Genomic DNA, 14,153 nt, shown 5'->3' with positions numbered 1-14,153 from the left:
AATGCATTTATTTATGTGTTTATTAGCTATAGGTTTGGGTAAATGTTATTATTTGTTTTATTCAGTAAAGATCTGAGAATTTTTCTTACCAATTTCAAATCATTCATTTTCTTTGTTGGCTTAGTCCCTTTATTAATCCGGGCCGCCACAGCGGAATGAACCGCCAACTTATCCAGCAAGTTTTTACGCAGTGGATGCCCTTCCAGCCGCAACCCATCTCTGGGAAACAATTTCAAATCATTTAGAGCCTTTTTGTTTGCAGGAAATGGGAATTGGTCAGAATAACAAATGTTTCCATGTGTTATGATTGAAAATGCATAACAAATCAGGTCTTTTAGACCAAATATTGATTTCTGAACACTTCTGAAGTTAACATTTGTATGAATATGTAAAAGTTAACATAAATCTGAAAACCTGGCACCTTTTTGTTTTTTTATTGAAACAAATATGAATGACAATATATATATATATATATATATATATATATATATATATATATATATATATATATATATATATATATAGTCAAGTTAAAATTAGACAGTTAATTCAGAATTCAGCAGCTAGGATAGTTACTGCTCGCCTCCTTCAGATTACATAACTCCGATTCTCTTTCACCTGCACTGGCTCCCTGTTCACTATCGTATACAATACAAAATCCTCCTCTTAACAAAGCTCTTCAAAACCTGGCCCCTCACTATCTTTCTGATCTTCTTCATTTGTTCACTCCTTTGCGCTCACTGAGATCATCTTCTGCTGAATTGTTATGTTCCAGTCATTTGGTAGCAGGGCTTTTAGTTGTACAGCACCAAAGTTATAAAACTCCCTGCCTTTGCACATTCTCCAGGTGGACACTATTTCCAATTTTAAATCTCAGATCAAAACTGTTTTGCTTAGGATAGTTTTTAATGATTTGCTGCTGGTTTAATATTATGTTGATTGTTATTTTTACTGCTTGTATTTTATCATGTGCTTGCGATATGCTTTAGGGTGTCGTTGAGTGCTTTGAAAGGCTCCTAAATAGAAGGTATTATTATTATTATTATTAAATTTGTAAGAAATATCATCAGTAGTTTACAGAGTAAAACAAAAAATAAATACAGTTTCCTCAAATATAATACTATAAATGGTAAATACAGAGGAATTTTAAACTGTCAACTGGTTTCCAAGTTTTTTTTCCTATAGCAAGTATATATTGGTCAACTTTTCTTTCCCTCATATGCAGTTGAAGCCAGAATTACTAACCTTCTTTTGATTTTTTTCTTCTCTTTTGAATATGTCTTAAATGATGTTTAATAGAGCAAGGAACTTTTCACAGTATGTCTGATAATATTTTTTCTTCTGGAGAAAGTCTCATTTGTTTTATTTCGGCAAGAATAAAAGCAGTTTTTTAATTTTTTAAAGATCCATTTTAAGCTCTCCTTTATGATATTTTTTTATAAATAAAATAAATCAGTTATTAGAAATTAGTGAATAAAACTATTATGCTTAAAAATGTGCTGAGAAAATCTTCTCTCTGTTAAACAGAAAAACAAACATACAAATGGTCTAATAATTCAGGGGAGCCAATAATTCAGACTTCAACTGTATCTAAAAAGAAAGAAAAAGATTCCCTTATCAATCATCAGTGAATAAACAGCACTTCATTTCATCAGTTTATTTTTTGTCCTTCCAAACATGTAAACAAGACTGTGACCTGGAAACAATACATAAAGACACTGTGTGATCTCACAAATAAAAAACAAACAAACAAACAAATATTATTAAACGTTTTATGAAAAACATTCTTTGAATGTTAAAACCGTAAATGCTGGAATGCTCGACAATATCAATATATACTCTTAAATATATATTTAGACTTCTATATAGATAGACTTTATACTTAGAATAATTAAGAACTCTTGTTGAGGATTCTTTTTTTTCTGGACAGTTCCTGCATTTGGATCTCTGGCTCGAGAGATTTAAAGGGACAGTTCACCCAAATACACAAATCTACTATTTCCTCACCCTCCCTCAAGTGGTTCCAAACCAAAATCATTGACCTCCATAGTACAAAAAAAAAAAACGAATCCTACAAAAGCCAATGGTAACTTTCTTTTAAAAATGCATATATTTTACGTTCCACACACTCAAAATATTACGCTTGCCATTTGTTCAAACTACACATTTAAAATGAACTGAAACAACACAATTCTTGAGTTTTATTTAGCTTAATAATAATATATAACTTCATTGTTTTACATTCAATCCACTTAAATTTATAAAAAACTAATAGGTTAACTTAAGTTCTTCATGTTGTATTAACATAAATCGATGGTGTGGAACTGAACATTTTTTACAGTGCAAAAGATAGAAACTCAAACAACAAATGAAGGGTGAGTAAACAATGATCGAATTTTCAATTTTGTGTGAACTATCCCTTTAAATAAAAGGCAGTTGCTCCCATGTACAATCCCTGATAACAAAAAATACTGCAAAGCACCCTCTTTCCCAACAGACACACAACATAAATACTTAAAGTTCAAGTCTAAACTTCAGCATCCTGGCTTTAAAAGCTTCAAAATTACAATGCATCCTTCTTGTTGAACTTTAACGAATAACCGACAGCGGTTTCTAAACATTCCACTAAAGATCCAGCGGAGAGAAAGTCCAGCTCCACCTCGATGAATTTAATATAGATGTGTAATCCAGAAAGCGCGTCCTCTGTGGCCTGGCCACCGCAGTTATCCTGCAGGAACCGGGTTATAGCCGACGGCTCTCCGCGTCCGTAGTGCTTTCCTGAATTCTGAAAGTGCTGGAATAGGCATTGCTGTAGCGTCCTTTCCTCCGCAATACCGAGGTAACAGTATGTCACTTTGGCGGACGTCCTCTTGTCCTTCTCCATGCTTTCACAATTGTCCATCTCTTCCTCTTCTGACGAAGGAGAAATTTTGTCCTCTGAATTGTCCGACTGACTCGTTTCCTCGTAGCCGATAGCGTACAGGCCGTATGTTTTTGGGATTCCTCCTGGTAAGAGATATTGGGAGCCATTACTGCAGCCGGCCGCCCTTGTCTGCGCAATAGGGATCCAATCGACTTCCATGTGCAACTCCAAACAGCGCGCCTCGCTAATAGTGATGTCCAGGAATTTATAATATACGTTTTTCCAGTTCATCTTCTGCACTTTTGTCATGATGACCCTTCCCTCGGCTTTCTCTGGGTTGAAGTATTCGCGTAGTCGCTTACCCAGAGGGACCTGCGAGCTGATTTCTGCGTAATGGTACCGGATATCTTCTCTCCATCTGGTGTTATAGCCTACGCCGAAAATAGCGAGTTTGTTGGAGAGGTGCAGGCGAGAGAAGTCCGTCCACGTTTGGAAGTGCTCCCATTTGACTTCTACAGAATCCAGGATACGCATCACGTTCTGCATCACTTCCTGGCGTCTGTTTGAGGAGGTGAGCGTTTGAGTTGATATTCAGTTGTGAGTTTAATTAATAGGTCTCAAACTCAATTCCTGGAGGGCCGCAGCTCTGCGCAGTTTTGCTTCAACCCTAATCAAACACAGCTGATCTAAATAGTCAAGGTGTTCAAGACTACTAGTGTCTTGTAGTCTTAAACGCTTTGATTAGTTAGATTACGGGTTCTCAACTGGTTTGGCCATCGGACCCACATTTTTACATGGTCATCAAGCCGCAACCAAAATTTTTAGGAATTATAATATGATTTTAGGAATTATAATTCATTTATATTTATTTGTTAACATACACAACTAGTGACAGATAAATTATGAGAAAATCACCAAGACTTACAAATAAACAATATTTTATTGCTGTCATTTAACAAAATGTATCGAATTATAGAAATATTACAGAGTAAAAAAGTCAAATACTGTAAACAGTGGTTAGTGTAAGGAAAAGTTAAGTTACCATTAACTAAACTGAACTGTTTATAAAACATTAACACTGATTTGGTTGAACTGAACAGAAACCAGCAAACTGAAGTAAACTTATTAAAATAATCATAACCATTTTATAATAATCAGCAGTTATTTGCTGTTCTGCTTTTGTGTGGGCTTACTTGGCCATTGCTACACGGTGAGCACAGTAAGATGTAGTTGTACTTGTTTTGAACATGAATATGTTAGGCACTAGTCGTCTTAGAAAATAGTCCACTGGTTTTTCCTTGAAACTGGGATGTTTGGTTTCTAAATGTCGTTTTTAATTTAAGTTTCATTTTTCTCGTGAAAGCACCTCACTACATATGACACACTGAGGTTTTAAGCCTTTTTATCGCCAAAATATGTAAATCCACACTTTACATATCCGGGGTCGTACTTGCGCTGGAATTTCACATTTCAAAAGGGTATATGCGGAGCTAACGTTAGTGTTGTTCCCATACTGATAAACTTCCGGTGACCTGTTATTGTGGACTTTTTTTCCTATTTTATACGGTTCCTTTTACAGCATCGATGTTGTAATGTCATCAAAATACATTCATTTAGTTGCTCAAACGTAAAACGAGAAAAAAGCCGTTTACTCGCACACGCCCCTCAGAATCAGCAGGCTAGCGCAGAAGCTCCATTAAATATACTGGGGTAAAATAAATGCTCATATTATAAAGACATGGCGGGGGGAAATGTAATTTAATGCAGTGCTTCTTGTACAATCTGGGGCCCACTTTATATCGGATATCACTCAGCTAGTGGAGATCGCTGATTTTTAAAGAAAACAGACCTTAAACGCGCCGGTTTTTGCAGTTCGCCAAAAGCGCTTTACCCAGGTTACTGGCAAATTAAAAGTCTCACTAGCATGCTTCGGCACGTGCATTTCAAAATAAAAGTCCGATATAAGCAAAATACGTTAACTATTAAACTTTTGTTGTTTTTTTTTTATCACACACTCCGCGACCCACTGAAAATGTTCCCGTGACCCACTTTTGGGTCGCGACCCACCAGTTGAGAAACACTGAGTTCGATCACCTTGATTAGCTGTGTTTGCAGAGCTGAAGCCCTCAAGGAGTTAAGTTTGAGAACCACTGGTTTAAAAGTATTGGAAAGTGTACAGTATGGAGGATTTGACTTACTGTGTGTGCTCGGACGGCTCCAGTCGTATCTGAAGAACTCGGGTCTTCGGAAGCTGGTTCTCTTCTGTTGAAATAAATGGTAAAATTTTATATGACAAAGCAAAAAATCATAAAATCATATGAGTTTATGATTGAGGTGTCTTGTTGTTGCAAGATGTTTGATGGCACTCTATTGGAAGAATATAGAAAGTCCATCTATTTGTCACATTACATTGCACTGGAAAGAATAACCTACAGTATAAAGGGCAATCTAAAGGACTACCTGAACGTTTAGGATCTGTTTATACAGTTGCTGAAACAAAATCAAACATTGGCACAAGCAACAAATACCTCTCATGCTACTGATTGACTGATTGAAATGTGTATAGATTTATTTTTGTATGTGGAAATACTGTATGTTTTATTTGTCTTATATCAACATCTTTACCTGTATCACTGAATTTGGATGCTTTGGGGGAGTTAAAATGCAAAAATAAAGAGAAGTATAATTTCATGTTAAATCTCATGTGTCTTTTTTACAACAAAAAATGTTAAAAAATTAAAAAAAGAAAATCTGAGCTTGAGGTTGGCAAAAAAATGAGCTAATGTGAGCTTATTATTGGGGGAAAAGTCAGAATTATATTAAATTGTAATACTATTGAACAATAAATAAATGATTTAACTGTGGAAAAAATAATATGTGGATTTTTTGGGATTTACAAGGTATTTAACTTGTTTTATATTGTAAATGTCTGATAATGTTTCTTGCACATTTCAATTAAAAACATTTTATTTGTTATGGTTTGCTTTGACTGAAAAATAGGGTTATTTTATCAGATATTAAAGTCTTGACTCAACTGAAATTGAAAAATGTGTATTGTTGTTAGACATGGGCCGGTGTAAGATGACAGTATGATAACCTTGGATAAAAATATCTTGATTTCACAGTTTTGAAGATATTGTGATTACAGCTTTAAAATATATTCTTTTTAAATGTCTGGTTAAAAACAAAAATGTTTTTTGCTTTTGAACAAAATATATTTTATTTTGAGAAACTTTCAAAATACTTTAAAGCAGTAAACACGTCAGGCTAAATAATTCAAATGTATCATTGACTTTTGCTGTCTTCATTAGGTTCCAAAACACAGATTTCATTACAATTTAAAACAGCATCTTTAGATATCTTTTCTGCTGGAGATACTGCTGTCCTTAAAAACTTAAAACAGAACATAAAACAGATCTTACACATACCAGAGGAACTGTATAGCAGAAAATTTATAAGTTTTAAAACCTTAACTTTTCCAAACCGCAGTATATATATGGTTATCATAGCATGCCTAATTGTTGTCATTTAAAAATAAACTTTTATTTCCATAGTTTTGTGCCTGTATAAACATACTGTGTATATAACATAACATATATATATATATATATACAGTCATAACCGAAATTATTTATACTCCTAGAAATCCTGACCTAATTTTTATTTATTTTTTTCAAATTTAAATAAAATCTGAGCAATATTTTATTCCCACAATGATGCCTCTTGTACATTGTTTAATTATATTATTATATTTTATTTTAGAAGAAGTGAGTCATTAATGGTGACATTTTTTTATTGAATAAAAGTAACTTCAGAATTTGCCAGGGCTATGACTATAATAATTTAGGGCTTGACTTCATATATAATTATTACAACTTACCAGTACATTTTTTCATGATTATCTGATGAACAGAAAGAATTCAGGCAAAAGCAATACATAAAAAGAACAGCATTTATCTGATGTGATTTTTGTTTTATTGCAATTCTTTACTGTAATTTATGATCAATTCATTCAATCTTTAACTATAATGTAAGCATATGCTGCATGTAACAAAACGTAAATAAACTATATGTGAAGTTTCAAGGGAAATTCTGCTTTCTAAATTCAGATCTAGAGTAAAACTTTAGTTGGAAAAAGTTGGAAGCTAAATATTTGACATTTTCAGTTCACATTTTAACCAATAGGCTACATCACTTTTTTTAAAGGAGCATATTTCAATTGTCACTTTAAACATATTTATATTTTGATGATATTACTGCATTCACCTGTCTCTATATCTCCCTCATTGAAGGCAGCAGAGAGGTCCTGATTGCACCAGTCTTCCTGAGAGTAATCCTCCATAGTGCTGCCATCTGACTCCATCTCCTGGTAGAGGCCGCTGCTGTTGATCAGCACAGGCTGACAGCTTTGGGAATCCCAGCCTCCCTGTCCGAACACCTTCTCCAGCTGCTCTATGGAGTAACTGCTCTTCCTCTTCCCAATGCCATGCTCCTTTACTCGGCTATAACACCGTCTAAGAGTCTGCAGAACATAGAATCAAGGTCACAATGTAAAATCTGAAATACATGTGAAGATGACACATTTAACCAGAAACTGCAGATGCAATTGTGGAATTATAAAAGAGCAACATAATATATAAATAGTTTCATATTAGTATTATTTATTATTTCTAGTCACATGTGCCTTAAGGAGGGAACATAGCTGACCAGACACTGGAGTTTGGAAGCATTAACTACAAAATTTGACCATAATAGAGTAAAAGTTTATACTTTGTCATGTATTTTTCCAGATCTGTTAATTAAAGCATTTAGTTGCAAGAAATTATTAAATGTTTGAAGCTTTAACTATGAAATATAAGATTTCCCTTTGGTTTAGTCCTTTATTTATCAGAGGTTGCCACAGCGGAATAAACCGCCAACTATTCCAGCATATGTTCCTTCCAACTGCAACCCAGTACTGGGAAACACCCATACATAGTCACGTTCACACGCGCACTCATACTTGACGACCAATTTAGTTAATCCAATTCACCTGTACCGCATGTCTTTGGACTGGGGGGAAACAAGAGCACCAGGAGAAAACCCACGTAAACATAGGGAGAACATGCAAACTCCACACAGAAGAATCACTGAGCCACTGTGCCGCCTTTATACCTTTTTTTTATATTTTAAAAATATTTAGTAATTTATCTGTATTTTATAGCAATTGTCTCTGTCTTATTTTACAAATGATTGTTCAATTTCTGGATCTAAATATGATTAGCATTCCTAATAAAAAAAAAAACTAAACTAAATTTGGGGGGAAAATCAATAAATGATTTAAACAATAAAAGGGCCCTCTGCATACTGTAATTGAACAACTTAATTATTATATATTACTTACTACAAGATATATGCAGGAATCCTGAAGGTAATTTCAATACATTTTTAAGACTTTTTAAAAGACCTTCTCAGAATATTTTAAGACCTCATCGCCCCTTCAAGTTTTAATCAGTATCAAACCTTTAAATTAATAAACAGTTGTTAATAAACAGTTGTAGTTAAATAATTAAATGGCCAAAACGATACAGATAAGCTCTGAAAAAACGAAGTTTAAAAGAATAAATTACGCAGTTGTTTTCAGCGACAGGCTTCAGCCACGGTTTAAACTCGTCTTTCGCCAACCAGGAGTACGCAAACTTACATTTTCCCATTTTGCCATCTGTTTCGCTACATGTGAAGAGCATCACATCATCTTCCCACGTTTGTCGCAAATTACGTAACATCACCCAGACAGAGGAAAACTCTGAGAGGATGCTAGAGGATCTAATATTGCAATACATATTTTTTTTAATTTTGTGATATATATTGCGATGTGAATACAATTTCACCAGATTACTTAATATCTCTATTTGGAAATAAATTAAAATGTTAGATCCATTTGTCAGGGTTCTGCCACTCTGGTCTTGTAAATTCTTGTTTTGGTGGCAGATCTCGGACACTACCCGTGTCTGGTCCTGTTTCTGTCTCTGTGTGCGTGCTCGCCTTCGTGGGTGTACGCAGAGTGTGCGCGCTCCTGCTTGACGCGGCCGCGCGCGCCCTCTGCGTCCCTCAGACGCGTGCGCTCTTGTACTCGTGTTTGTGTTTTCGTCTGTCAGCAGCGTGGTGTTTCATTCCCAGCGTCTCAGTCTTGTTGGTTCCGGTTTTGGTCGGCGCTGGGATGAAGCATGCATGCTGCATGTGTGAGCGCACGGTGAGTGTTTTCATTCATCGTGTGCTTGTGTCTTGCGTCTTTTGTCAAAGCACGTGGCTCGGTGTTTACATTGTGGTCACGTGCTCTTGTCGTGTGCTTCAGTGTTGTGTTATGTGAGCGCATGGCTTGTATTGTCTCTCTGTGTCATGCGCTCTCCCGTCTATTGTCTTGTCCCACCCACCTTGTTATCTTGTTTGTAATTATTATTTTCACCTGTCCGCCTGTCTGTTTATTGGTTTGTCTTTCCTATTTATTCTCCTAGTGTGCTCTGTTCTGTGCTGGTCCGTTGTTGATTGTTTCCTTCCCTGTTGTACGTAATTTGCTGTTTCTGTTCAACAACAGTGGTTAAGTTGTGTGTCTGCCAAGTTCCTGATTCTTGAAGTCTAGTTGAGTGTATAACCATGTCGGGTTTTTCCCCACATGGGGAGATTTGAGTTTTGTTTTTGTTTTATTTTTTCAATAAATTCTTCATTCCCCGCATTTGGGTCCTCGCCTCCTCTTCATCACCCCCACACCCTGACACCATTGGGATGATTCTTCAGTCGGAGTGCATCTCCATAAAATATAATAAACAATCTATAACATTTTTGGGGTCCCCCGACATATTTTCATTGTTATCTGTGCTACTTGCAGTGCATTTCTGTATTTGCATGTGCTGTATTTTCATGCACGTGTTTAGTCAGAGATTGACTAATCAATGTTTACTATTTGCACCTCCATAAAATCTAATAAACAATCTAAAAACTTTTTGGGGTCCCCCGACACATTTTCGGTGCAGTCTGATCTATTTGCAGTGCATTTCTGTATTTGTATGTGTTGTATTTGCATGCATAACAACCTATAAATACAATAAAAAAAAAAAAGATACAAAGTGTCTTATTGTTTCCTGTAACAATATTCAAGTACAGTATTTGAATGATTAAAATAAGAAAAAGAAATTAATTCAATAAAATTAATCGTAGTTAAGGTCACAAATGGTACAATTTCTTATACCTGAATGCTTTTAAAATCATTATACATTTACAGGCACTAAAACACATGCAAATTATAATTTACAATACAAACTCAACATTGCGTATGCCTCTGATGTGGCTATTGCGAATGATCACATTGCGATATCAATGCTAAAATGATATATTGTGCAGTCCTAACTAAGAATGAGCAATACTTACAGCATTAATTAAACCAAGTTCAACATTTAATAATGCATTATTAATATCCAAAGTAATGCTTGTCACCATTAGTTAAGTTAACATGAACTAACAATGAACAACTGTATTTTCATTAACTATTAAAGATGAATAAATGCTATTATAAATGCATTGTTCAATGTCAGTAAACACAATAACTAATACAACCTTATACTGTAAAATGTATGTTAATGTATGTGATATGAAACAATTAGACACACTAATATGAAAATAAGCAATAATAGTAATAAATAATAACGTATAATAATAAGTATTGCTTATATAACTCGCTCATGTACAGTGTTACACTGTAAAGCATGAGTGATTAAAATGTATAGCAGTTTGGACATTGAAGCTTTAATATGTCATTTCAATATGTTATGTCTAAAATTCTCTCTCCCAATCACTGTCTTGTGTTTAGCTTTTGCTATCTTCACCAAACCTCTGGGGGTCAACACGATTTTTGATTTTGACAGCTCCACCAAAGCTCTGTGCAATAAAATGCAACTGCCAAACAGACATGACAACAAGTCTCCGAGCACATGTGAGTGACAGCCATGTGCGTCGATGTGTTATTTGGTGTCTGTGTTGATTTACCTTCATCCTCTCTCGACACTGGGACGGGGTTCTCTCGTAGCCGAGCTCTGACAGCGCTCTGGACACCCGCTCGTACATCGCTGGCCCCGGAGCCTTGCCAGAAAACACCGTCCCGGCCACCTCCAGCTGCTGCATCCGCGCCTCCGCCAGCCGCTCGTTGCCCCACACGGCGATCAGCGCGTTGGTTTCGGACGGGGTCCAGGACATGCCCCGGCAGGCGGTGAAGCTGTTGGAGGCAGAGGCCGATCCGCTTCGGCCTGCGCCCCCGGACAGCGAAACCCCGACGTTCAGAGGAGAGAATCTGTTAGGGGTGGAGGGGTTGGAATGGTATTGGTTACTGTCACTGAGATCCTCGGATTCCGGGGAAGGTACCTCGGTTTTGGGAATCTTCAGCGGCACCGATGGATCAGGAGAACGCTCAGCGTTACTGGGGGCCGCCATCTTGCTTCTGTTGCTAAGGGGAGGGGGCAGAGAGAGGAAGCGTGCGCGTGCACTCACTACAGACACGACTGACGGCTTCTTATGACAGTTTGCTATTTTTGAACTCTCTCCAAGATTAATATCGCGTAGAAATGATATAAATACGCAATATTAGTACAGCAATTTTCTAAAAGTGATATGGCTACAAACACAGAATCACTTTCTATTCTAAATTCTCTAATAATAAACAGAATAATCAAGTATATAAATCTTCTATAATTCATATTCTGTTTTTTGTTACTTTCTTATGTATTTTCTATTTTATTTTTATAACAGAAGATTACTGTCGAAATCTATTTTCTATCCTTTATGTTATATTTAGAAATATCATCACATATTTGAAAAAAAAAATAAATGTAAATGTTCTGAGTTAAAATATATAATATTGCACTTGCAAAATTATTACAGGCCAGGTAGAGAAGTTTACAGAGAAGTGAAAGTGGTGTGGACTGGGAGTGAAAGCCGATTTGGTTTGGCTTGCTTTTTTAAGTAAATGTTTTGGAAAAGAATAATTGCTGTGCGAATTTACACCCTGTTTAAAATAAAATAAAATAAAATAAAATAAAATAAAATAAAATAAAATATCGCGCTCTTGGAAAGCCAGGAATGGATCTTGCGTCGCCGTACTCACAGAATGCTTTGAGGACATGGACATCTGTTGGTCCGTTCCACTTCTATAAATAATTCATGACAGGTTTTTAAAGATCATTTCTTTCGATTTGTGTTAAAGTAACATATTTTTGACAGCATGGACTCGGTTATTTCGCTTAATACCACACCTCAAGAAGTTGTTAATATGTTGTTTCAAGACATTTGACAGGTATTTGTATCTTTCTTATTACCCTCATTCCAAGTTGCTTCCAAAATCTCAGTTTTGTAATTGAGGCGTGTGTTGTGGAGATATTAACCAAAGAGAGAGAGAGAGAGAGAGAGAGAGAGAGAGAGAGAGAGAGAGAGAGAGAGAGAGAGAGAGAGAGAGAGATTACGTGTGTGTCACCCAAGTCTGTGCATCTCTTAACAGTTTAGCAGCGTTTCTACTGTTAGCCAAAATTCAAACACAGCTTGTGCCTACACTGCTGTTCCCTAACAGGGTGTCCGCAGGGTCTTAAAAAGTCCTAAACTGTCTTAAATTTCAAAAACGACAAAAAATGTTTGGCCTTAAGGCTTAAATTCACAGAAATATTGTGTTGTATGCCTTAAATCATTTTAAACAGCTCTTAATTGTCTCTGTCCATGTAAAGCTACCCAATCAGGCCGACATCCATCCAATCACCAACAATTCATCTAAATAGAATCATGGAAAGAAAAATAAAAGTTACACAGTTCCTCATGATAACAACAGAGCAAAATATCCCTTTACGTTATCTTCCATTCGTACAAAATATATTTATAGAAGTAAGGACGAGTAGAGTTTCCCGTGATTGGGTTGCAGCTGGAAGGAAATCCGCTTTGTTAAACATGCTGGATAAGTTGGCGGTTCATTCCACTGTGGCGACCCCTTATTAATAAAGGGTCTGAGCTGAAAAAGAAAATGATTGAATGAATGAAGAGCGAGTAGACATAATATTTATAAATAGACATAAAAATTAAGGTTTTAACAGAAACACTTTAGGTTGAATAGAGGTTACTCAAATTTGGACCAAAAACCAACAAATACTTTTTTATGTAATTGTCTCCACAATAAATATAGTTTTAAGAATGTTAAACTTGTAATTTTTCTTTCAAAAAAAAAAGAAAAAGTAAATATGTAGAAAAAAGTTTTTTGACACATTAAAGCAGGGGTGTCAAACTCAATTCCTGGAGGGCCGAAGCTCTGCACAGTTTAGTTCCAACCCTGCTCCAACACACTTACCTGTAGGTTTCAAACAAGCCTGAAGGACTCAATTAGTTTGATCAGGTGTGTTTAATTAGGGTTGGAACTAAACTGTGCAGAGCTGCAGCCCTTTTGGAACGGAGTTTGACACCTGTGCATTAAAGTATGCTGCTAAGAAATAATTACATTTGATTTATTTATTTTTTTTGTGGCAAGCAGAAAATAAATAAACAAAATTCCACTGTGCCAACCGGGCCATTACAAACAATCATTAGTGTATAGATCTGTATAAGTCTAAAATTTCATTTTCAATAGTCTTAAAAGGGTCTTAAATTTGACTTAATGAAACCTGCAGAAACCCTGTAATAAATAGTGTTTTTAGGTTAAATTATTTATTTATAAACTTGAGAGACTTGTTTCTGCATGCCCGATTGTCTCTGCTTGTTTGTATGAGAGCTTTTCAAATACAATGATTGTAATTAAAGTGAAAAATATGAGAGAAATGGCATTTTTATCCTTTTATTTATTCTATCTATTTACTTGTTCTTTGTGACTTTTGGCTCTTTTGTTGTTGTAAATTTTAAAAACATTTGAGATTATGTGGTAAAGTGTTTTGGACTGTATGTGGCCTGTTTCAGAGTTAAAGGGATATTTCAGAGTTAAAGGGATTGTTCACCCAAAACTGAAAATTCTGTCATCACTATTTGCTTGTTCCTAACCTTGTTTGACTTTCTTTCCTCTCTTGAATACAAAAGAAGAAATTTTGAACTTCCTTTATAGGTTATTGATGTTTTCTTGGTATCACAGTGGCTAAGTGGTTATTTAGCATGGTTTCATCATTGCAAGAAAGTCAGTGGTTCGAGTCCCGGCTGAAAGGGAGTTTGCATGTTCTCCCCATGTTGTTGTTGGTTTCTTCCAGTTGCTCTGGTTTTCCCCACAGTCCAAAGACATGTGCTAAAGGTGAATTGCATTAACTAA

At 35.7% G+C, this 14,153-nt stretch overlaps 1 protein-coding gene across 1 annotated transcript; it reads right to left on the bottom strand.

Moving 5' to 3' along the window:
• Window positions 1–1,653: 1,653 nt before the first annotated feature.
• si:ch211-80m8.2 lies at window positions 1,654–11,338 on the bottom strand. The gene is made up of 4 exons (XM_001339696.6): window positions 10,883–11,338; window positions 7,130–7,385; window positions 5,062–5,125; window positions 1,654–3,422 (listed from the first exon to the last, which is right to left on the bottom strand). The coding sequence occupies exons 1-4, from the start codon at window positions 11,321–11,323 to the stop codon at window positions 2,564–2,566; spliced, it is 1,620 nt and encodes a 539-aa protein (XP_001339732.2). The 5' UTR covers window positions 11,324–11,338; the 3' UTR covers window positions 1,654–2,563.
• Window positions 11,339–14,153: the final 2,815 nt, after the last annotated feature.

The sequence above is a fragment of the Danio rerio genome, chromosome 10 (assembly GCF_049306965.1).
Source record: "Danio rerio strain Tuebingen ecotype United States chromosome 10, GRCz12tu, whole genome shotgun sequence".
In the NCBI taxonomy this organism is placed as follows: Eukaryota; Metazoa; Chordata; class Actinopteri; order Cypriniformes; family Danionidae; genus Danio; species Danio rerio.
This window is presented reverse-complemented; position numbering and strand designations above follow the sequence as displayed.